The 24,681-nt window shown below is 38.7% G+C and overlaps 1 protein-coding gene across 2 annotated transcripts in view; it reads right to left on the bottom strand.

Moving 5' to 3' along the window:
- DDC (dopa decarboxylase) overlaps nt 1-24,681 on the bottom strand; it is a 78,668-nt gene that overhangs the window by 51,814 nt on the left and 2,173 nt on the right. Inside the window, exons 1-2 of one of the 2 annotated variants that reach the window (XM_005434459.4) lie at nt 8,588-8,719; nt 2,550-2,783 (exon numbers count right to left, since the gene is read on the bottom strand). In XM_005434459.4, the coding sequence (XP_005434516.1) occupies nt 2,550-2,750 (201 nt within the window). In that variant the 5' untranslated portion in view covers nt 2,751-2,783; nt 8,588-8,719. Of the gene's footprint in view, nt 1-2,549; nt 2,784-8,587; nt 8,720-24,681 lie in introns of those variants that run through there. The other variant, XM_027798593.2, reaches the window with a different exon arrangement.

Raw genomic sequence — 24,681 nt, 5'->3', positions numbered from 1 at the left:
TCTCCAATAACATCTTTACTGACACATTGACAAAACATGGACTAGATAAGTGGACAGCATAGTGAAAACGGGCTAAACTGTCAGACATAGGGTTGTGATCAGTGGCATGAATACCATGGCCAGTACTGTTCAACATCTGCATTGATGACCTGGATGATGGGACACCCCCAGCAGTTTTGCTGATGGTATACAACTGGGAGGAGTGTTTGATACACTGTATGATCATGCTGCAATTCAAAGAGACCTCAACAGGCTACAGAAACGAACCATCAGGAATATCATGATCTTCAACAGAGAAATGCAAAATTCTGTACCTGGGGAAGAATAGTCCCCCTGCACCTGTACAGGCCGGGGACTGACTGGCTAGAAAGCAGCTCTGCAAAAATAGACCGGGGGGTCCTGGTGGACAAACTGAACATAAGCCAGCAATGTGCCCTTGCAGCAAACCAGGCCAACAGCATCCTGGGCCACATTAGGAAAATGCTGCCAGCAGCTCAAAAGAGGTGATCTTTCCCTTTTACTCAGCACTGATGAGGCCACACCTGGAATGTTGTGTCCAGTTCTGGGTTTTCCAGTACAAGACAGACATGGACATACTGGAGTGATTCCAGTGAAGGGCCATGGAGACGATTACTTACAGCATCAGTCATATAATGAGAGGCTGAGAGAGCTGGGATTGTTCAGTCTGCAGAAAACTCAGGGGACATCTTGTTAATGTGTAATAAACACCTTATGGGAGGGTGTAAAGAAGATGAAGCCAGATTCTTCTCAGTGGTATCCAGTGACAAGACAAGAAGAAATGTGTACAAACTGAAATACAGAAAATTCCACTTAAGAAAAAGCTTTTTTACTGAAGGTGGTTGAACTTACAGAGAGATTGTGAAGACCATGCTTGAAGTCACTCAACAGGCAGCTGGACATGGTCCTGAGCAACCTCTTCTAACTGACTCTGCTTTGAGCAGTGAGCGTGGACCAAATGATCTCTAGAGGTGCCATCCAACCTCTACTATACTACGTCTTTGTGATTCTGCGCTCATGTGAGTCTTCAGCATTTAGCATAAACAATGCAGGCAGAATCAGAGTTACCATAAGAACTGTAATATATGTACTTGTGCTTTTTGTGTCACAAACACTAACATTTCACACCAGAGGAAAGTTTTGGATAGAATATTTCTTCTTCAGAATGTATCACTTTTTAAAAGTTAATTTACTTGCAGGGAATGTAAATACCAAGAAAAAAAATCAATTTAGTTAAGAGGGAACATGACATGTTGATGACATAATTGGAATTCAATGTCTCACTTTCTATTCTCAAGTGATTCATCTCTGATTTTTTTAATTTATTATTTTATTGAATGTTTTCAAGTGTTCAAAGCAAACTATTTTCTGTTCTACTTCACAGACAAAAAAATATTGGTTAGTATTTTCTTACAATGAAAAAGAGAAGGCAATTGTACCTATGAGCAGCAATGAAAGTATTTGCATGTGTTGGATGTAATTCTTTTATCTAATCTGCACTGATTTAATTCTGTTGGATTCAAGACTTCATAAACAAATCTTTAGGAAGAGTGGAGAGATTTCCTGAATTCGGTGGAACTGTTGCCTGTGAAAGGACAGCAGGGTTGGCTCCAAGGGAAACAAGATAAAGTCATATTGAATATCAAATATTTACATTGGTCAATGAAAAGGAATTTGTATTATAGAACACTGACTGAACACATTTGCAGAGCGGCGGCTCCATGTCCAGTCACATCGCAATCATATCACCTAGCTACATCCAGAGAAGCAACCCAAAGTGGTTATTGCAGAGATCCAAAGGAGAGATTCCTCATTAACCTTTTCTAATAATCCAGTCTTCAAGCTACTTAGAGGCCTTAGAAAACAAGCATATATTTAAAATAAAAATGGTATACCATGAGTGGAAAACCAAGAAAGATTCAGAACTGGACAATTGACAGATGCTTTGCTCTGCATTGTCTGTCCAACACTGATCTAAAAAGTACTAGAAGTTGACATTTAGGAGAGTAAGTCAACAGAACAAGTATTGGAGAGAATCCTTTCTAGTCAACTCTTTAATAAAAAGACATTTCCTAAGAGAATTTTAACATTTAAAGATCAGCTTGAAGGAACACTTTAGGCACAGCAGACTAATAAAAATCCCATTTTGTAAAATATTTACTGTGCTTTGCAAGTAGCAAAAATATCACATGAAATTGAAAGTTATGAAGCTTTGCTTTTGAAATTGAAAGTTATGAAGCCTTGCATTAACCAATCCAAGGGAGGAAAAGGGATTATTTCCAAAAGCAAGCCTCGCATGAAGCAAAAAAATTATTTATTTCAAGCAAGAACAGAAAAAATTACTTGTAAAAAGTGTTAGATGATATTTAACTATGGACATAAAGCAGACTTCTGCCTTCTACAAGCTAATCGGTGTGGGTACTTATGTTTGTAAGGTCTAGCTGCCGCAGCCTTCAAACCACACTTTCCTTAAAGTCTTTGAAAACTTAACTGCAGTGTTCAACATCACACTACAGATTCATTTTTCTTACCCCTGGCATAATGATCTTCTCAATGTCTTTAAAGACATCCTCAAAGCTCTCAGGATCCTGAGGTGCACAGTCTGCAATGAGGGGCCTTAGATAGCCTGGTTCCACATCTGGGAACACCTGTCTTTTATCTATCTTCTCCAGGTAATCTGCAATATAGTCCACCATCTCCTTCCCTCTCTTGCGGAACTCTGCAGCATCCATGGGTATCAGAGTTCAGGATTTATCAGGAAAACCCTAAAAAAAAAAAAAGAAGGTCACTTTTGAAAGGAAATTTTATTAGTTTTAAACCTGTTACCCAAATGACTTACAGGATTACTCATACCGCCTTTTTGAAAAGACCACACACACTTTTATTTCTGCATATTATTAGGCCAAGCCCCAGACAGTGTTGCATTCTGCTCACTCGAGTATTTGCTGGACATTATGTAGAAGTAAATCACAGTGTTCAGTCTTTGATGTCTAGGTCATGACGTAGATCAGCTTAAAACAGATAGGCCGTATCTTTAGCACAGCAGAGCAGTAGAGGCACGTCAATGAAGATTCAGAAATCACAGATTTAATCCCTACTGCTGCTGGTTGACACAAGGATGTGGCACTGTCATGTGGCATATAATCAACTCCCTCCTGCCTTATAAAGAAGTCTAAGAAAAGAGCATGCTATGTGTCTCTGTGATAATCTATAATAACCACAGTTATCACAGTGATCCACTGTGCTGCCCTGTCATTTCATCTACTTCTTGCCTCCTGTCTGGCCTCAAGATTTAGCTTTTTTACTCTTTCACTGTAAATGCACATGCTGTTCCATTTACAACACCTTATCACCTTATTTCTTACTGAGGTTTCAATTAGAATTCACTTAGAGTTATCTGTACTGTATTTTGCAGGAAGATGTGAGGAAACTCAGTCTGGGGCTGTCCCTATTTCCAAGATGTCAGGCTGGAGCTCTGGGTTGTGCTTTGAGCTAGGCAGAGACTGAGTGAGCCCACTCAAGGTGATATGTAGGTCAGCTGACATGAGCTGGAATTTGCCTGCAAAGTGCTGTGCAAACATAAATTTCTATTGCTAGGGTGCCTGCTCCTGCCATCTTGGCCCACCCAACTCTTTTACTGTATGTGGCTGTGCATTTTGACTGCTCAGTGAACACAAGGTTCAGACCACAGTGCCTATAAAGCATCCAAGAGTCTTTGTACACTCTGAGTGAGTGATACTGTTCCTTGGGATCTAATATGAAAATTGGCCAGTAAAACAAAGTTATTGCTGGTGTAAAGAATGCTTAGTTTGTATACCTTCAGATCTCAACTTTGTAAGGAAGTAATTATATTAAGCACAATGTGAATATTAGGTAATTAAGAGACAATTTCTTAGAAAACAATTATTTGTGCTAAGGAATTATAACTGAGAACATCATTTTGAGTTAAGAGACCCTTCTGGGCTTTATTATATTTGAATCAGAACATTCACATTGCAAAGGAAAGACATCGTTGATAATCATCATCCTAGAGACATCTCTGCTGCCACAAATAGGGGTTCTGGGATTTGTGTGGAGCAGCTCCTGCTGCTATTTGAGAAGTCAGGATGCTGCTGTAGGTCATCAACCACTTGGGAAAGCAAGGATCTGCACAGCAGGGACTTCCAGTCCCTTGGAGAATAGCTGTTCTTATTGCTGTTTTGTTAAGAGTTCTATTACTCTCTTTAACCATCATGTAAGTGTTTATTTGGCTCTCTCTATGCCTTTCTGAAAGGGGAATTAGGGCCCTTCTCAGATCTTGCTACTAAGTTGCTGGAAATGCATTACCAGTAGTCATTATAGTCCTCAGAGGGTTCTGGTGGGCAGCTTTGTGTGTCATCTCCTCTTTGAAAGACTGCATTTAAGCAAGTAGTTTTGTTTCTACTCCTTTACAACCAGGATGATGCCATTTCTTCAATACCTCCCAAATCTTCCGTGCATTTTCATTTAACACATCTTTGATTGCAGTTCAGAATTCTAATAAACTTTCTAAATAAGTCAGCATGAACTGAATATGCATCTCTGTAGCAGCAATCTAATTACACCCCAAGGCTCAATTCTTTGGTTTAGCTATTTTTGCCACAAGAAATCTAAATATTGTACTGTTTCACTTCTTTTTCAAACTATCTCTAACTTAATCCTTAACTTATGCTTCATTGTTTCTTTTATGCTACTTTATTCATGAGTTCATTCCTATAGTATGCACTAAAGAACTCACATGTGGGAAACTATTTTTTTCTCTGGTTGCAGAGATGAAAGCTGTGAAAATAAGAATTTAACTCATGACTGCCAAATTAGTGGAACATGCCTGAGACTGAACTGACTCGGAACCTGAGGACTTGGTGTTTCTAGCTGTACTGTTGCTCACCACTGAGTTACAGTTATTCCTACAGACTTTTACACATGGCTCAGTTCAACTGATTATATCTCATTCAGTATCTGTAGGGCCAAGGAACTGTCAGTACAATGTCAGAACAGGTGAGACTACCACTATACTTCTCTTTAGCTTTACTTTGTATAAATCAAATATAGGGCATCATTTAACATAGTCTTCCATGGATTGCTGGGTCTTCTCCCAAAATATAAATCAAATGGCATAAATTCAATAGCATCATGTGTAAGCTCAAAACAGCTTACAAACACTCAGACAAAAATACATTTACTTTATCGTATTACTACAACATAGATACTATGTTATATAGTTTGTGACTGTTCTTTTACTGCCCAGATTTTTTTTTTATTTGAAATTTCTTTCTATTCCAAGTAATATTTGCATCATCTTGTTCCTATATAATATGCTGATATAATTTAATGCCATTTTTATTATTACCAGTTTGGAAAAATTTCTTTTGGGTTATGTAAATAAAATTTAGGTCTAAACATGAGCTACACATTCTGTGGTTTCCACCTATGACCATGCATCTGAAATTTGTCACCTCAGTTTGACAAAATACACATATTAGATAATCACTGAGATCTTATTTGTTAATTTATCTTGCCTTGCTAACTATAGTTCTTCCCCAAAACTGGAGGTCTGCTGGCTCATCCTAACATTGTTTTGTCTGTGCTACTTCTATCATAAATCATTGTAGCAACAGCATTCTCAAAATTCAGGATAAAAAATTAAATTACTGGGGAAAACCATGGTTTTGCATGGGAGAAGTAATTGAACCAGGAAGCTTAACCATAAAGAATGGGAGAATGAACCACCCATCCTAAATCTGCCATAGTGGCTGCAGTGTTATAAACTAATATAAGCTAGTATCTAGTTAATCTCTAATGAACTTTCAATTCAGTTTGACCCAGTGACATCAATCTGCTTCAATCTGAAGTGAAGTATTTCATTCTTCTTTCCTCTAAAGACAATACTGAGAAATTAAAACCTATCTAAACATCTGTCTATTTTTATGTATCCATGCTTCTTCTTTCCTAAAAGTCCTTGCCTGAAAATTCCTTACCTACTGTAATACACATATCTCACTGGGAACTGTGAAGGCATACTCCTTGCAGAAACACAGTGGTCATTCAAAATTTCCTTCTCACCTCCTATTTTATATCTGTTCTTCTGTGAGTGACAAGACCCAATTACACTCTCATCCCTAATTTTATTCTCTTCTTCAACTGTTCATTATAGACCTCACTTCATCTGCTTGAAGGTATTACTTACTATGGAAGCCACATCCAGTAGACTGAATACCTGACAATTGTAATGCTTACCAGTTAGTATTATAAAAATGCAAACTACTTCACCTCTCTTCTAGTACAGAGTATTTCCTTCTACCTCTCACACACATATACAACACATACACAATGCAACAACACAGTGCATAGAGACCTTCCCTCTATGCCAGTATGTTTTGAAAATATAGAATATGATTTTCTCAGAAGCAAAATAACTGAGATAACTCAGCCCTTAGGGTCTAAAATGAAAAGACTGTTTGAGAGCATCCATATTTTCTAAAGGGCTGAGTGTTACAATCTGTGCATACTCAAAATATCCACTGAAGTCAAAGGGACTTAAACTGCAAAATAATGCATTCCAAGCTTCCAAAACTAAATGGAAATTTCAGAGAAACTGAGCCTCCCTCTAAGGTATTTAATAGTGGTCTATTTTCCTGAAGGCCCACAAAATGTGACAAAGGTTTCACGCTTTCAGGGATCCCACTGCTCCCAGGATGAATTTCAGCATATTCAACATCTGTCAGCTGAAACCCAAGTGAGGAGAGCACAGCTTCTCAGGAGGCACCCTACCTAATTATCAACCTCTACCGCTTTTTAAGCACAGTCTGTATTCATGACAGCCTCACTCTGATTGATAAAATACATTTTTTCCAAGCATATATTATGTCTGAGTACTTTTGTTCCCAGCAAGAATCAATGAATATTGTCACCACCGCATACTTCTTCAGATCAAGTCCTACTTTACTGGAGAAGACTGAGTCTTGCTCTTAACTTCAGGTAAAAAACAAGAACAATCATGTTAAACTAAGTTATACCAATGTATCTTTTATTCCACCCCCACCCCCCCTTCATATATAAACCCTTTGCTCTTTAATTTTGCTGGAATTTGTCACAGGACAAGTACGCTACACAACCTAAAGTCGACATATCTTTTGCTGCTTTGCTTAAACTACCTTTCTTCCTCAGTGTACTGAAATTACAATATGGCAACATCATATTTTAGTGAAGTTACTAAAAACCGTCAGTAGTTTTTAGATTGTATTCTCAGTATAACGTTCATTTGTGAACCATTTTCTACTTTATTTGAAACTGAACCATACAAATGAGCAGTTTATGTACAATTAAGTATTAAATACATGTATAGGTATAATATTACATAGACGACACTCAGCCTATTCATTATTTCTGTTTAAAAGTATTGGCTATAATTTTAGAATCTATCTTTTGTATTAACTAAATATAAATGTAAAAGATAGCTAAAACTCTAGGGAAATTTGCTATGAAGAAGAAAAAGAGAAAAAAACGAGGAAAAAAGAGGAAAAGAGAACAAGTGAAGAGAGGTATATTCAACTTATTATGATTTTGAGTGCCTGTTCTCCAGTTCAAAGTAAAATAAAAAACAGATAATATAATGAAATCTTTTAGCAGCTCCTATTATTAAATACAGAAAGGAAAAAATGCATACTCACATTAATAGCACCTTAAACTAATAGCTGCATCGGCTCAAAAAAAGTAGTAACTGTGTATCTTTTGAATAAATGAGACAAGTGCACTTACTAATCTGCCAACTGATGCTACAGAATATATTTTAAAGGCTTGTGGTGCTACACTGATGCTCCTAAAGCCAGGAGGACTTTCTGTTACTGAGCTCAGCTGAAGGTTTTTGCAGCTGTTGCTACTGCTAAGCTAAACTTCTACTATTGGCAATAGGAGTATTGCCTGAATAATGATTGTAGGATTCAGCATGACTAAAAAGGAACTGTATCTACTCCGTACTTCTTCCTTTGCACAAATTAGGTATATGTGTTACAGACTACGTTTCATTTGAAATTTCCATTTTCCAGTTATAACTTTCTGGTTTTATTTATTGTGTCACTGGCACAGTCTGCAGCTTAGTAATTTTCCTTTCTGAAGTCCTACTATAGGGATTGGAAAGGGTTATTTCTGAGGAAAACCTTACATTAAAAAGTCATGCACTGAATTTATCTTGAAAATTTTATTATTCAAAGTATTTGGCAGATTATTTCTCAAGGTCTGCTGAGTTGTTCAGAACTGTTGCACTTGGAAAGGCAAGATATAAACTTTTGGATAAATGGGATTCTGCATTAATGTACATAAACAGTTATAGCTGACATACATCACATGTAAAAGCAAGCAAACACAAAATGAGATGCGCACACTACATTGTGCAAGCTTAGGTTAAAAAGAAATGCTTTTTGAGCATCCCGGATTATCCCTAAAATAACACAGGCTAGCTGTTTATGAGCTGAGCACCCACTCTACGTAAGCAATTGTTGCATTAATCCAAATGTACCTACACAAAGCTTTAAGGACAAAGAATGTTACTTACAGCAAGTTGGTAAGGTGGTTCCTTCTCCTCTGTCTTTCTCACTGTCTTTCTTTGCTCTCTGTGACAGCTATACAGCGCTAAGGATGCCGTTGCCAGCATATATAGGCACAGTACCCACGTCCCCTCAGCCTATCACAGCCAACTGCTTTGCATTGAACATGCCGCAGCCGCATCTCCCCCTCCTCCCACACCTCCTCCAAAACACACTTAGCAAAAAAATCCTACCCGAAAGGCAAACGGATCCGACTGAGAAACGGCCATTGCCTGCATTAGCTGTGGTGTGTGTTTCCTTCCATCAAGCCCATTAACAAGTCTGGCAGTGGGTGGCTGCTCACATGCTCCCGCTCTGAGTTACACGCTCCGGGACAAGTCTGCTGGGCTGCTGCTGCAACAGCGAGTGCTTTGAACCACTTCTGTGCAACATTATTTTCAGGAAAGAAACACAACTACAGTTGAATACTACTCAAGTGACTGCAAGCTCTGAACAGGTTGTACATGTGAGATTAACATTCTCAGATGTGCTGTATCTAACTTTTTTCCAGTTTCTTTCATCATATGTATACTTAAAAACAACAGCAAACATTCAAGACTTGTTTCCCTGCTCTACAAGTTTCATGGGGAGTTCTGTTTCCTAGATGAATACTGCTAACTGCCTGTCATTGTCTATTTAGTTCAAGTTTGTCTTAAAAAATACTATCAGCATTTCATAGTCCTGAATAGTTTATAGCCAGGTAGTGTGGCAGGAGATCTGGGACTGCCACTGCTCCCAGACTGGTCTCCAGTGCACTGCAGTATTACAGCCTACCTTTTTGTGAGGGAGGAAAATGTTCCGGCTGTCATATATTTTAAAACTCTCATGGCTGTGTTTGCTGTTATAATGATATAAGGCCAATTACAACTCTGCCACAATTCTGAAAAAGCCTAGTCAAAATAAAAACAGGACCTAAAATCCACGAATGGGCTTTAGGGTTTTATCGCTTTTGTCCTGCTAGATGTTACTCTGTGATCTGACTTGCATTTTGAGTTTTTGGGTTGCGTCTGCTGTAATGATTAGTCTATAATCTTGAAAGATCACGAAATCCCAGGACCACTTGCAGCGGGGTCTCAGTTGTTTTCCACCACAAATCAACTCCTGAGTGTGCAGGGTTATAGGCTGGACAAATTTGGACTCCATAAGAAAAGAAAGTGTTTTGGAGATTTTTTTTCCTGTTTTTTATTTCTCCCTGAATTCAACTGAAAAGGCTGAAAATGCAAAATGTGTTGTAAGGGTGTAAGAGATACAGAAACTGAAGATGCCTCTAGTAAACATAAATAACTCAATTCTAACTTCAATGTTTCACCCAAATGGCTTGCAAAAGGTAAATCACTTTCAAAGGAAATAAAAAATGGAAATTAAAATGAAATAAATACATTTTTTAAAATAAAATGCTGGTTTAATCAGAGTGTTGAAATACCATTCAAAGTCATTTGATGTGTTTTTACTTCTCTGCTGTACCTGTAAGTTACCTTAAAAGTTGCTGTGACCGAGCAATAATTACAATTTATATTAAAATGGGTTTTTTTTATTTCTCTGGAAGAAAAAGAAAATAAAGTGTGAGAGATAAAATAAGCAAGGTGGAAAAAAGGAATTAAATGCCCTTCTAAAAAGAATAGCCCATGTCTCCCTATACTTCTAGTAATTCTGGCTCATACTACTTTTCATAATTCTCCTCATCAACTGTTGGCAATACACAGATCTTTGCTTAACAGAATCTTTCTGTGGTGGACAAAAGCAAGATTATTAATTTTTCTGTTACAGGTGCTGGCTAAGTGAGACCTGCTGTGGCCTTGCAAATTTCTTCCAGACCCTTCAATGTGTTAGCTCTTCCACAGAGAACTTCTCTTACTGCTGAAACACAGCGACTAGAGATCTCCCCTTTACTGCCAAACTGTGTCAAAATTCAAGATACCAGGTGTGAGAAATAACAGATGATGTTAAAAGGTTTGAAGGCCGGGGTTTGTTAGTAAGCAACAGATCATATTATTTACAGCTAACATGAGATAGGGTTCAACATGTTTTTGTACGTGGATGTACATCACCCTGATGATGACATATAATGATTCTGTGCCCCTGCAGAAATGGTACCAATTTATTACCATTGCTAAACTCTATGCTTTGCAAACAAGTTGGGAGAGATAACGTGTTTGAACAGGAGGCTCCAGCACAGCACTGGAGAGTGATGCAGACAATGTACTATCAGTCACTTTGTAGTCCCATTGCCAGTCCCTGTGCACAGGCATGGATCAAAGCAGAGGGAGCTGAACAGTTTGTACCCAATGTCCAACAGTTTTTACCTCTTCCATCATTATACAATGCAGATTAGAAATTAAAAAGCAGTTTTCCCAGGCCTTCAGTCCAGTTATAATTAGATGGCTTTATTCTCAGTTTTATTTTCCCTCACCTGAATGGCATGACGTCCATTTCATGCTAGCCTCCCGGTGAGCCTCTAGTTACTGAATTTGGTCAAGATATGTTTGTGCTGTAGACCACTGAGCCTAACATTATTTGAACAAAAGTGTTCTAAGCTATAATATGAATGGCTTTAAATTGACTCAGATATCATCAACATTTTAGATATGAGGAAATAACTTGAAACAATTAATTAGGAATCATAGTAGCACAAAGTTTGTGCCTGTTTTGAACATTTGGTGTCAAAGGAACAGTCACTGTTGCCTAAGCATAGAAAAACCACAAGTTTGTTGCTTCATATTTGGTTTACTCCTTATCTGTAGCTCGAGGATGCTCTTTGGAGGCTGCAGGCCTTTTCTTCTGATTCTCTCACTCTTGCTCCTTCAAAAAAAGAACAGTAGTCTTTGTCTTTTTTTCCCCAAAATATTCTTCCATGAAAGTAACAATACCAGTAATGGGGGAAAAATCTACAAAAAGGGAAAGGAAAGAAAAAAAACCTCTAAGAATCACTCAGATGTACTAGAATTAAAAGTTCTTTTATGTTCCATAAACATGGTCCAAATCTGCATGAGCCATAAAGATGTGACAAGACAGAAGCAAGTATTTTAGCAGAAATGTGCAATGAACAATTTTCTGGATAAAATAAGGTTGCATTTCCTTTGGAAGAGAGTAAGAATTAAAGCCTTCAGACACAAATAGATGGATTACTTGCATTGTACAAGGATAAAAACTAAGTCTCCTGCAGAACATAAGTAGACTTTGCAACAGATCAGCCAGGAGATGAATCTCAGACAGAGCTGACAAACTGGGAAAGTATCTATCTTATCTTTCATGCATATTTTATGTGACTTGTTTTCCCTGTTCAGTTCCATATTGCTGTCTGTGTGAACCTGTGAAGGTAAACCAAAGAGGATAAGAAGGAACAGCTAGCAAAGTGAACATGGACACAGACTCAAACACACAGCTTCAGAGGAGTTAACGTACCACTTGCTAGTTTGAGGCAGCCTAAGCACTTTACTCTTACAGAAGCAAGCCTACAGAAAAGAGAGGTTGTGATGAACTGAAAAAGTGTCAATAGAAAAACTGACAGGCTGTGAAGAGTCACAGAGACAGTGAGAGCAGGCTGCAATCACAGTAGGCAGGCTCTTCCAATACAGAGATAGGAATAGCTTCTGCTGTGAGCTGAGATGATGTGCTTACCTAGGGGTGTAGGCACTGCTGGGGCACTCATCCAGCTCACAGAAAGAATTTTCTCAAGCACTGACTACTGTGAGCCTCACAGAAGCTGTGGCTCATAGATGAACTGCCATCAGGGCTTAAATGTGCTATTGAGATAGAAAAGCAAATTACAGCAGTTAGTTTATGAATGGAATAGTCCACTTGTGGATGAAAAGACACACCAAGGTGAGGTATGAGGAACAAGATGGCTTGAGATACAGGGGGAACACAATGCAGTGTTTGTTCTGCAAGTGACTTGTTTTGATCACTGTTTACAAAGATTTCAAAGATCACATAACGCTTGGTCCAGAAGACATTTTGTCAGTGGCTGTGATTAATGCATTGTCATGAGGACTATGCAATACCATGCACTGCTTGCAGTAAGCTTGGAAGAGCATTTACCACCAATATAAGCTGTGAGTCATTCTTTTTGGGATGAGAACAGCATTGCAGTCTCCTCATAAAGAGCATGTTGGTGCTCAATTGTCTGAGATGACAGCTAGTACTATGGCAAGGGATCATACGGTGTTTCTTGCCCTTCCTCCCTGACAGCTTTGTTGCAAAGGTGTCTTCGCTTACCCTTCAGTCCTGTGCTAACATGAGCACCTTTCTAGAAAAGACCAATGCCAAATTCCTGGAGAATTTATGTTTAATATAACGTAAAAGTTACTGAGTACCTGGACTTTCTCCAAGAAAGAGAAATTACTTTACACATATCACAGACCAAAGACTCTGAAGAACTGAGTGGGAACTGAATCTTCCACATCCACAGGTCTCCCTGGTCATGGACACTCATTCACAGCTGAAGCAATGAGTAAGATAATGTTTGCTACCTTCTTCTGTGGGTTATTGTCTCTGTCTCAGAGGTGGCAGTGATATATGTACATGCCTCAACTGTTATGTTATGTAAATGCTTAGGAAGATGCATTTACACTAAGATGAGGCTTTCCATTAGAGCCGTGTGATCAGTATGCCCTGCTCCTCACCCCTGGTAATACGGTTAGCACAACGAACATCACTTCCTAAGACAAATGGCCATAAAATATAAGCGTGCTGATCACTTATCACCTCCTTCTCTCTTCCCCTTTTCAAGTGTGGTTGTCACCAGGAAGTGATGACCCGCGTCATAGTACAGCTAAGATTCCCTTTCAGCATTGTGACAAGACTATTTGCCCACCAAACACTGCTGCCAGGATGTGGTGACATCAATTATGGAACAGGGAAGTGTAACAGCACATGAGATATTGCCTATAAAATAAAGCAGCTGCAAGTCCTGCTGCTGGACAACAAAACCCATGATCCCCCAGTGGTCTGAGATGTGTCCACCATTGTATTCTTCCTCTGAAGACTGAGTGACAGTGAGTCACATTCCTTTGGGTAAAGTCTGAGTCCAGATTACGATTAGTGTATCATGCAGTGATTATTAAGAATTTGACCCCATCTGCAGAGGGTCCGGGTGACTAAAAGTCTAGGTAACTAAAGACTCCAGATAGTGAGAAAGCTACACTGATTACTAGAAATTTGGCTTAACTAGAATTATGATAATTGATAACTTTGTGCAACAATAAGCTACACTAAATGCTAGAAATCGTAGGTAATAATAAGCTATGCTGATAATTGAATATTTTATGTAATAATAAAGCTCTAATTGTTAAGTACAATCCTGTGGTCTGTCCTCATTCTACCAAAAATCCCCAAAAGAACCTGTCTGTCCCTGTAGCATTGGGTGACAGAGCCACCAAGTGTTCACATGCTCCATCCTGCCAACTCTGTAAGAAGGGCAATCATTTCCAGCTAGGAGACAAAACAGGCAGCCAGGAAAGATAACAGCTTAAGCTGCTGCAGGTAGCTTCACCACAGTGCAGCCAGCCGTATCCCTACTCAGAACTGCCTGCCATCTGTTCTCCTTATGATACTGTTCACTTCTACACCTCAGATAATCACAGCTTCCACATTATCATTAGGAGAGACAGGCTTTCACTTAGACAGGATTTACATGTGACTAGAGGAGACGGGCAGTTCAATAAGAAAGATAGTCTGATGCATTCATTACCTTTGCGCTCAGAGGCCTTAGTTCAAGTTCTTCTTTTCAAGTACAGATGCAAGTCTGCCATATGCTGTGCAATTCTGCCTCAGGGGCAGCTTCCATAAAATATTTTGCTAGGAAGGGTTGTTCTCTTCCAGCTTATTTTTCTGTGTTACCACATTTGGCTCCAACTCCATTTGGATTCCAAATGGCCTAAATCTAGGCCAGTTTTAAAGTGGCAGCACCTCCCCACCCACACTCTGGCAGAGTTTTTCCCTAGTCAGAGGCACAGATTTTGAACCTCTGTGTACTGAGGTCAGATGCTGCCAGCCTAGAAGCAACCTGCCTTTACAGCAGTGTGACATTCTGCATAGTTCTCTAAAAGACAGTCTAGGAAACTTTGGGGTGGGGTGGGGTGAGATTTCTGCTTTTTTTTCTTCCTGCTAATTCTTTGAAAACCTGTCTCTTTAATTTAGGAGCAACCTTGATTTGAATAGTCTTAAGAGACACTTCTTCCACTTCTACCACCAGGCTAACTTTCGTCAGCAGGAAGTGGCTAAGAAATGTCATTTTGCACTCCTCTTCAGTGCTCAGAAAATACAGAATGGAGTGAAAGTATGCTGAGGAAAGGATAATCACTACCACATTTTATGTTACATATACTACAACATATAATGGAGCAAAATACCCTACTTCCCTGTAGCTTCTGATGAATTCTAGGGGATAGTGTTTTTGGTTTCTCTCTTTCAACAAGACACCAGTCTATTCCTATTGCCCACTGAAGGAAAAATTAAGAAAACTGATCTGCATCTACATTCTCTGACTTGTGAATGATTTGCAAGCACATTTTACATTGGTTGCTAATTTTGTTTCTTGGCATGTAAAATCACACTAACCTTTCATCAAAATCATGATTTATTTATTGTGTTTTATACAATAATAAACTCATACAACCCAAGTCAGTAGTCTACATGTTATGTAACTGCAGTCTTCAATATAAATAATTGCATTAATTAATCTACTATATAAAAGCAAAGCTGAACTCAAGATTCAACTTCAAGTACCATGCATGCCAAGCATATTCCAAACCTGCAAAATTGCTAAGATAAAGGAAATAACCCAATGCAATGTTAAACAAGGGATGAATTACATGACCTCCTTACAAAGGAAGACACTTCCTATTCACTGAAAAAACATGAGAAATAGTGTTATATGTTCAATGGATACTTATAAAAACAGTTGGTTTCTACCAATCCTAAGATAGCAAGCTGTCACGAAAAGCCAAAGAGTATTTCTGGATCCTCAAGACAATACACTTCTCTTCAGCTCTGCAGCTTACAGCTCTGCTGGCTGCTACTTCTGCTACCCAGGAAGACAACCTGTAAAACTGTGATGGCAAGATGACCAGAAACATCCTCAACTAGCATGTGGAATGGGGAATAAGGGATCCAGAACATGTGTTAAGACTTAAAACACTCGCTATGGCTCTGCCTGGTGAATTTGGAATAGAGATAGGTGGAGCTGTGGGTTTTCTTACAATGAAGCTGTATTCACATCCCTATCAGGCATCTAAATTTAATTATTTTTTTTCCAGGAAAAATGGGATTGGGACTGAACCAGGAATGTAAAGGCACTGTGCAGTGAAGCAGAGAATAACATAAAAATTACAGCAGAAGACACAAATTCCTGTACTTACAGCTCAGCTACACTTCATCACCTAGCACTACCCACTTCATATTTCTCTCTGTTCCCCATTAAATACTGATCAAATAAGCCATTCACATTCATACCATTTCCTGTTGATGAAAAGATAACCTTTCTGTTGTTTTTCAAACAAATGAGTCATGCTTCTAGGTCTACATTTGCTCAGTTTTCCTTCCAGTTTCCTTTTACAGATACTTTTCTTGAGCAAAAGGATGTTTTATGATGCTTTCAATACAACAAATTCTGATGCATCATCCCAGTAACTTCCGAGCATCTTCACTACTTATCAGAGGCTTGTCCTGGTTTTGCCTGGGATGGAGTTAATTTTCTTCTTAGTAGCCAGTACAGTGCTGTGTTTTAGCTCTGATGTGAGAACAATGTTGCTAACGCACTGATGTTTTTAGTTGTTGCTGGGTAATGTTTGTACTAAGTCACGGACTTCTCGGTTTCTCAGGCCCTGCCAGTGAGAGGGCTGGAGGGGCACGGGAAATTGGGAGGGGACACAGCCAGGACAGCTGACCCGGACCAGTCAAAGAGGTATTCCGTACCATGGGACAGCATGCTTGGTATATGAACTGGAGGGAGCAGCGGGGCCTGCTGATCAGTGCTTGGGGACTGGCTGGGCATTGGTCAGCGGGTGGTGAGCAGTTGTATTGTGCATCACTTGTTATCCTGTTTCCCTTTCCCTTTGGATTTTAACCTTTCCCCATCTTTTCATTATAACTGTTGCTGTTGATGATGATACTATTATTATTTCATTTTAATTCTGTTTCAATTATTAAATTGTTCTTCTCTCAACCCTTGAGTTTTACATTCCTTTCTGATTCTCCTCCCCATCCCTCTGGGTGCAGGGGAGCGAGTGAGCGGCTGTGTGGTGTTTGGCTACTGGCCAGGGTTAAGCCATGACAGGCTTCTGTTGTTAAAGTAACTACCAGTAGTTTGTAGGAACTGTATTTTTTCAAAAGACCAATCTTCATAAAACAAGTACTGGATTCACTTCTAACATGGAGTAGTGCTGAGCAGTAGAAACTGCAAAAAGATCACAAATAACACCTGGTAGCAAGGTCAGCCATATTAGATGTGATACTCTTTGTCATGTAATAATGTTGTAATAATGCAATGTAATAACATTCCAAGCTTCAGAATAGTGATCTCCCTTCTTCACACAAATTTTTGCATGTTATGTACCAAACATATGTACACTAAAAATAGATACTTAAAAGCAACGTGCAGCAAATAGCCTCCATCACAAGTTCTTCTTAAGAATGAGGGTGTGGAGGCTACACTTTATGCTAGGAACAAGCAAGATAACTCAAAGGTCCATGAATATGCCTGTCCTATTAAAACAGCACAAACGAGCCAATAGGTCCACCACAGAACCTGCAGAATATCAAGATCTTTTTAAGTTTCAAAAACAATGAAACATGGGAGTTAGAGATGATTTTCTAAATAAAAAGGTACCCAAAATTTGTTTTTTAACAGCCATTTTCAACAGCAGGATAAATAAGAGCAGGTGAGAAAGAAGGTACTAACAGACAGTACTTACTGATCTTTAATAAAGTTTTTTAATATTTTGTAAGATTAGTAACCCTGGCTTCCCTATATTTATTTATTCCCACCTTTAATACCTTACTCCTTCTGCCAGCTATGAAATTTCACTCAAATTTATGTGCCCTTAAATGACTACTCATAAAGAGGTATTACATCAAAAACTGTTGCTCCAAAAGGACGCAATGTATTTTTAAGAGTTGTACATTAAAAAGCATAAGAAATCTGCACATGAAATTTAGGAAAATGTTGCCCAAAAGAACTTTCAAAATAATGAAAAAGTTGTAGCAACAAAGACTGAGATTTTTTTTTCTTTTCCTTTTTTTTTTTTAAAACCTTGAAAGGAAATGTGTGAGGAAGTCACAGTAGCAGCAAATGAGTAGTTCACCACTCAAAGTCATTTAAAGACTAACACACAGTTCTGTAATTACTAGGCTGAACAGAACAACATTCAACATGGTAACAAATCATTGTAATGGTAATTTTGTTTTTAAAAAAGAAAGGAACATTAAATGGGCAAAAAATATATTTGTATCTCAGATCCTTGTGGTAGATACTGCTAGAAAGGAAATCACCCAAAGCCAGAAGCATACTCATTAGGATGTACAACAGAAATATGCATCAATAACGTTGAAAAGGGGGAGGCAGAGGCAGGCAAAAGAACAATCCAGGGCATGGATCATACAAAAGTTGTGTGCTATCGGCAGACATTCTTGAGGTCAGCCTTATAAACAGCTAAGCTGCTGATGCAGCTACAGAGAATCCTTACACTTGCACACAGTGATAATAATGTATTCTATTTGTGTGTGTGTGTGTCTTACCTTTCATTAGCACAAAACACATTTGTAAAGCTCTGAGGTTTATTTTTTTTATTTAAAACTTTGCATCACAATAAACATTATTTTCAGCAGCACAGCACAAAAAGGCACCTACCCCGCAGCTGTGGCGGGCCTCACAACTGTGGTCGTGCAATACTTACTCAGGAATCAACACCTATGTACCCAGTCTCTAGCTGTCTAAAGATAATGGCACCATATGGGCCCATTTAAAAGCTGGCAAGGTACGCACATAAGGGGACCATGGACTGGGCCCTGTCAGCAGGGTCAAGAAAAAACTTCTGGCATATGCAAGGCAGCAGAAAACAGGAAAGGGAGTGTGAGGCCCCTGTCATGTTAGCAACCAGCAAATGAAGGACTTCTGAAAGCCTGGAAAGATCTTGTAATAGGAGCTTAACATATATAAGCATGTGTTTACATACCTGCCTGAGTAAAGGCTGTACAGTAGTATGTCACTAACCCTAACATGACAAGGAAGGTATCACTAAATAATCAAATAAATCATAGGACATGATAAAAAGAAGGATTCTAGGGACAGATGCCAACAGTAAATATAAATTTCCTTGGAGGAAAAAGAATACCAAAGAAACAGAAGATTATGCCAGAGGAAAAATGCTTTCTATTACTTAATTTGTTATTTTGAATTACTCAGTTGAATCGGTTAATTAAGGTGAATGAGTAACAAGCAAATACATTTGACCTCAGGACTTATATTTCTGAGTAATGATAACTCTGTATCTACATTTGTTGTGAAGTCTGACAGTACACCCTGGTTTATCATCAGTCCTTAATACTAAATAGCATTAAGTATAGTCATACAGAGATTTCCATGCTATTTCTCTACAATCAAGCCTTTCTTTCGCATCTACATTGTAACATTAAATTTTATTCACACATTAATTTGGAAACTTACTGCTATAAGGGGGTTTTCTCCACAGATTTAGATAATCAATAGGGTACTTTTAATTATTAATGCTTTAATATTTAATATAAGGACAATGTTAACACCTTCCTAGTTTCTGCCTTTCATGATAAATATTTCCAAAAGATATTCTGTAGCCATATTTATTTTTTTTCCCCAAAGATTAATTCTTTTACTCCCTGGGTGTTTCCATTTCCTATGCAAATTCTGTAAGATTAGCTGATCTTTTATGCTTGGGCAGAAAATACTACCATCTTATGGAACATCTTGAGTAGTGTCAATATGTCAATAGCCATGGGCAAAAGATACATACAACATTCCTCTTTCTCTCCCAAAAGTTCTCTTTTGTGACTAGCCATTACTACAGTATTCCTCCTGCTCTACCCTTTCTATGTCTTGTCTCAGTCAGTTACTGCCGAGGAGGTCTGGTAGACTCCTCTACCTCAGCTGTCTAAAATGCATGAAAGCTGCATTACCTGAGAGCTTTTGTACTTGTTAGTAAGCATATGAAAGCTTGCAGTGAAAGGACATCATCCCACCATCCCATTCCCCCTGCTCCCTAGCCTTTTTTTTCCTATTAAAGATGCAGCCACAGGAACTGGGGGCACAACAGCCAGGAATGTTATATGTTGAATAGTCAGTAGTCTCAGGAAGCTCAGTAACACTGATTCTGAAGCAACACAGCATACAGAGGGAGGGTAGAATTAAGCCTCCAAAAATCTTCAGGGCCAAACTAATGGACTTGGTGGTGCTGCTGAATGAAAATCCTCTGTTTAATATGTAGTATGATCAAGAATAGCAAGAAGTTTGAATCCAATAAGAACAAGCTGGTGAATTACACAAAAAATATTCTAGTGACTTTTGATCCATTGTTGGAACAGTTCTGGGATATTCAATATTCTTTCAGATTTTCACTTTCAAAAAGACTTCGTTGCCTTCCTGGAATTTAAGAGAAGATTTCTCTTCAAAGGCACTTACTCCCTCCTCTAGGGAAGATTCAAATGAGCGGGCCTGGTTAGCTCTGAAAACAGAACAACATGAAGGAAGCCAAGGAAAGGATAAGGGAAAGAAAGAGTAAAGGAAGAAGATAAAGAACTTCTTTCTGTTTTTCAAATTTCAAAAGCCCAAGAGGGACTACTCGGTGAAATTAAAAGATAGCAGATTAAAAACAGACAGAAGGAAACACTTTTTCACATGATGTGTGGTTAAAACTGCAGAAAAAATAATTACCACAGGAAGCACTGCAGTCAAGAACTCAGCAAGATTCTGATGGGTTTGCAGATGTATAAGGATATCAAACATACCAAGAGCAATTTAAAACTGCTGGAAGGCACATGTATTTCTTCAGGGAAAACTGTCCAAGCATTTTAAAACTGCACAAAGAAATGTGCTAATCAGAGTGAGATACAAAGAAAAAGGTCTCAGCAAGATAATGCACCCACAGGATGCCATTAAAGAAAAGTCACCTCCTCCTAAATCCTTTGCATTCGTTCTCTCTCCCTCCCTTTAAAGGAACAGTACGGAAAGGGACAATATAAGCCCCACTGAAAGATCGGTTCCTTTATGGTACTGTCTGAGATGAAAAGGGTGCCAGCCATCTCCCCAGCATGCCAGCATTTCAGCAGCCTTCAGCCTGTCCCATGTATGTGGAAATGTATATTCACCTTGAAATTCATATATCTGTTTTTACGAATAGCTGGATTGTTTCTCATTTTCTGAGCTCAGATTGTTTTTTAAAAGCAGAAAGCACCATATGTACTATTTCTGTAATTTCCCATCTTGCTTTTTTACATGGCTAAGTAGTCATAGTAATGATGCTTGTTTCTTATCATTTCATGTTAACTGTACCTGCACTTTCATCTGTCAAAGAAAATCTAAAAACTGTGAGTTTTTTTCATTTAAATGAAACAGTTTGTCAACAGTACAACTGAGCGCAAATGAGGGCAACACATGGGGAAGTGTTATAAGCAACTTAACAGCATTACTGACACTGAATTTATAGCCTTTTTAAACAATATGATTCAGTGCCTTTTTTTCACCCTAGGATCCCTTTTCCATCGGTTGTTGCTTGTTCCTTTAAATCCTGTCCACCAAGCAGGAAGAGATTATTCCCTTCCTTTTTGTAGCATCCCTCTAGGCATTTTAAGATGCTACTGTATCTCTTGAACTCCAAAGTACATGACAGTATGGCTAACACCAGTGCTTGACGTTACCCTAGCAATCAGACAGTAGATGGTACTTGATATGTAAGAAAAAGCATTTTCTGAAGCATAAGGAATGTCACAAACCCAAGTTTGGCAAGACTGGCTTGAAACTCTGAAATGCTAATAATAACCCTCACTTAGGGTTATACGTATTCCAGCTTCTACTGGAATGCAGAATTACCGCTACTATGGTTTTCATTGTCTCCAGAAGAGTCCCATGTCCTCTCCACTTGTACCCTTTCCAGTGATTGAAACCTTTGAACCTTATCTTTGTTCAAGCTATTTCAAAAACTTCCTAACATCTCTGCTTTATATCCAGTCTTGCAAAGACAGGCTGTATGTCACAGACTGGGAGATACATCCTCTATAGAGACTGTTTGATAGGTTACACAGCACCGGAGTCACATCTTTATGTTCCTATATCCAGTCTTACAGCATGAGATGGAGAATCAATCAAAAAAAATATCACGTGCTGCCATTAATCCTCAAAAGAGTTGTCATCTTCTTAGAGACAGAATCTTTCTAATTGCCATTGAAACCTCGAAGAATAAAATAAGAAATAAAGTCACACATCTGACATAATACAAGAATAACAATATTAAACTGCATTTGACTCCCTATAAACCATCCGATTCCTTTCAAAACACACAAGCAAGAAGGGTAAGACTAAAATCTATTACACCTTCACAAAGCTGAGCAAACTTTCCCTGAATGTTAAAAACAAACATGCCTTTCAAAAGCAAGAGGGAAACAGTGGTATAGTATTATTCAGTAGTAAACTGTAAGGGCAACCTTTTACATGTACAATGCTCCTGCCAGCTGTCTGACAAAGAAACTAATACTAAAATCCCAATCTATCCTTGAAATAATGACGATCTACCATAAGATCTCTTCTGCCATTTATTTATGTTTGTGAATAGATAGACATACAACCTGCACAGGATCAAGGAAGAAGGTGAAAAATGTACAAAACCCCCCAGTTGTTGCATTCAAAACATTTTCTACAAGAAAGATTTCTTTCCCAAGAGATAAAACATGCAAACAGCTTGAGCATTGGTTAGATGGGGAGACACTATTTGGAGGAACACTGAATAACAAGACTGTGATTAGCACACTCTGGAAGTAAGTTGAGTTTGTTGGATGGGTTAGGCTAATTTTTTCACTTACAAATGATGGTATTACAAAATACTGCTGGCTGTACATTTTTGCTGATTATGCAATATATTATCTGTGGTTGAATAAAAGAATGATGCCTCAGAAGAATGAAGCAACCACCTTTTGATGTATAATGGAAGGAGCAGAGTAAGAAACATATACTAAAGAGTGAAGCAACAAAGAAATTTCTCAGCGATGTTTATCAACTGACCATACCAAGAAACTTGCTTGTTGGGGCTCTTGCTGTATTGAATGATTATACTGAACTCTGAAGCAAGTGGAAAAATACTGAAGAAATAAGACGAGGTTACGGCCAGAACAGTGGGATGAAGAAAAAGGAGCAAATTGCAGATGTTTGCTCAAAAGCAAGGCCAACGGGACGTGATAAGAGGAGCTGGGAAACCGCAGAAAGGAGCCTACGTGCCAGAGAAAGCAGAAACAGAAATCTTCCCAGTAAACAATTGTTAACCAATCATATTATTATACGCTTGCAAAATAGCCAACCACATTATTGCACGCTTATAGAATGCCTTATAAAAGTCTACCTGGTTTGTACAATAAACGGATCAGATCTTGAACTCTGTGAGTATTTGAATCTGACTCCCGCTCGCCCGAAATGCCCGCAGCATCTGGTGACCCCCGACGTGATCCGATGAGGGTCGACAGGATCGGTTAAAAGTCAGGAAGATTCATTAAGGATCGTGTTACAAGCTGCGGAGCCGGCGAGGATCCTGCTGCCAGCGGAGAGAGAGCTGGGCGCCCGAAGAAAGGCGGAACGTGCACGGCTGACCGGTGAGTCAGGAAATTTAAGCAGGATGGGAATCACTGCATCAGTGGTGGAAAAAGCAACTGTAGACAGTTTGATGAAACTGGCAGAAAAAACTGAAACGCCAGTCTCACGGCAGGCAGTAGTTGATCTGCTATGTTGGAGTCGCCGCCGTGGTTACCTTGCTTCTACGCAAGATATATATAATAATGAAACATGGAAGAAAGTAGGAGAGGACTTATGGGAATCTGTGCAAGTTGGGACTAAGGGGGTAAAGACTTTGGCTCGCACGTATCGAGCTGTACGGGGTATGGTCGCGCAATTACCACCCTGGTGTCCTGAAAAGGAACAAGCGGCGAGCGGCGGCGTGCGGCCCGGCAGGCCCCGTCCCGGCCGCGGTTTCTCTCCAAGGCGGCACCCCCCCTCCACCCCCCCCCCCGCTCCGATCGGCGCCATGGCAGTGCAAGCGGCCAAGCGAGCTAACATCTGGCTGCCCCCAGAGGTCAATCGGATCCTTTATATTCGGAACCTGCCGTATAAAATCACAGCGGAGGAAATGTATGATTTATTTGGGAAATACGGACCTATTCGACAAATCAGAGTTGGAAACTCTCCTGAAACAAGAGGAACAGCTTAAGCTTCTCAAGGAAAAATACGGACTTGATTACAAACCCCTCCCCCCCCCCAAAAAAAAAAAAAAAAAAAAAGAAAGGAAAAAAAAAAGGAAAAAAAAAAAAAAGAAAAAAGAAAAAAAAAAAGAAAGAAAAAAAGAGAAAAAAAAAAGAAAAAAGAAAAAAAAAGAAAGAAAAAAGAAAAAAAGAAAGGAAAAAAAAAGAAAAAAAAAAGAAAAAAGAAAAAAAAAGAAAGAAAAAAAAAAGAGAAAAAAAAGAAAGAAAAAAGAAAAAAAAGAAAGAAAAAAGAAAAAAAAGAAAGAAAAAAGAAAAAAAAAGAATGAAAAAAAAAGAAAAAAAAAAGAAAAAAAAAGGAAAAAAAAAAAAGAAAAAAAAAAAGGAAAAAAAGTGCTTCAGATGTCACCTACAAGAAATGCGTTTCTGCTTTGAACTAGCTTTTGAGCCTTTGGGAGTAAACTATACGGCTATAAATCAATCATATTGGGGTTGGTTAGATAAGAAGTATAATGACACGAATTTTGGCTTTAGTGATAACTGTACCTGGTGGAATACTACACTTGTTAAAAATATGTATTTTTTGCAACAGTTGATTTACCGTTTAAATGTATCAATTTATTTACCTCAACAAGAATTG

The sequence above is a fragment of the Falco cherrug genome, chromosome 3 (genome assembly GCF_023634085.1).
Source record: "Falco cherrug isolate bFalChe1 chromosome 3, bFalChe1.pri, whole genome shotgun sequence".
NCBI lineage: Eukaryota > Metazoa > Chordata > Aves > Falconiformes > Falconidae > Falco > Falco cherrug.
The sequence above is the reverse complement of the archived record's forward strand: the minus strand, read 5'-3'. Positions and strand labels throughout refer to the sequence as shown.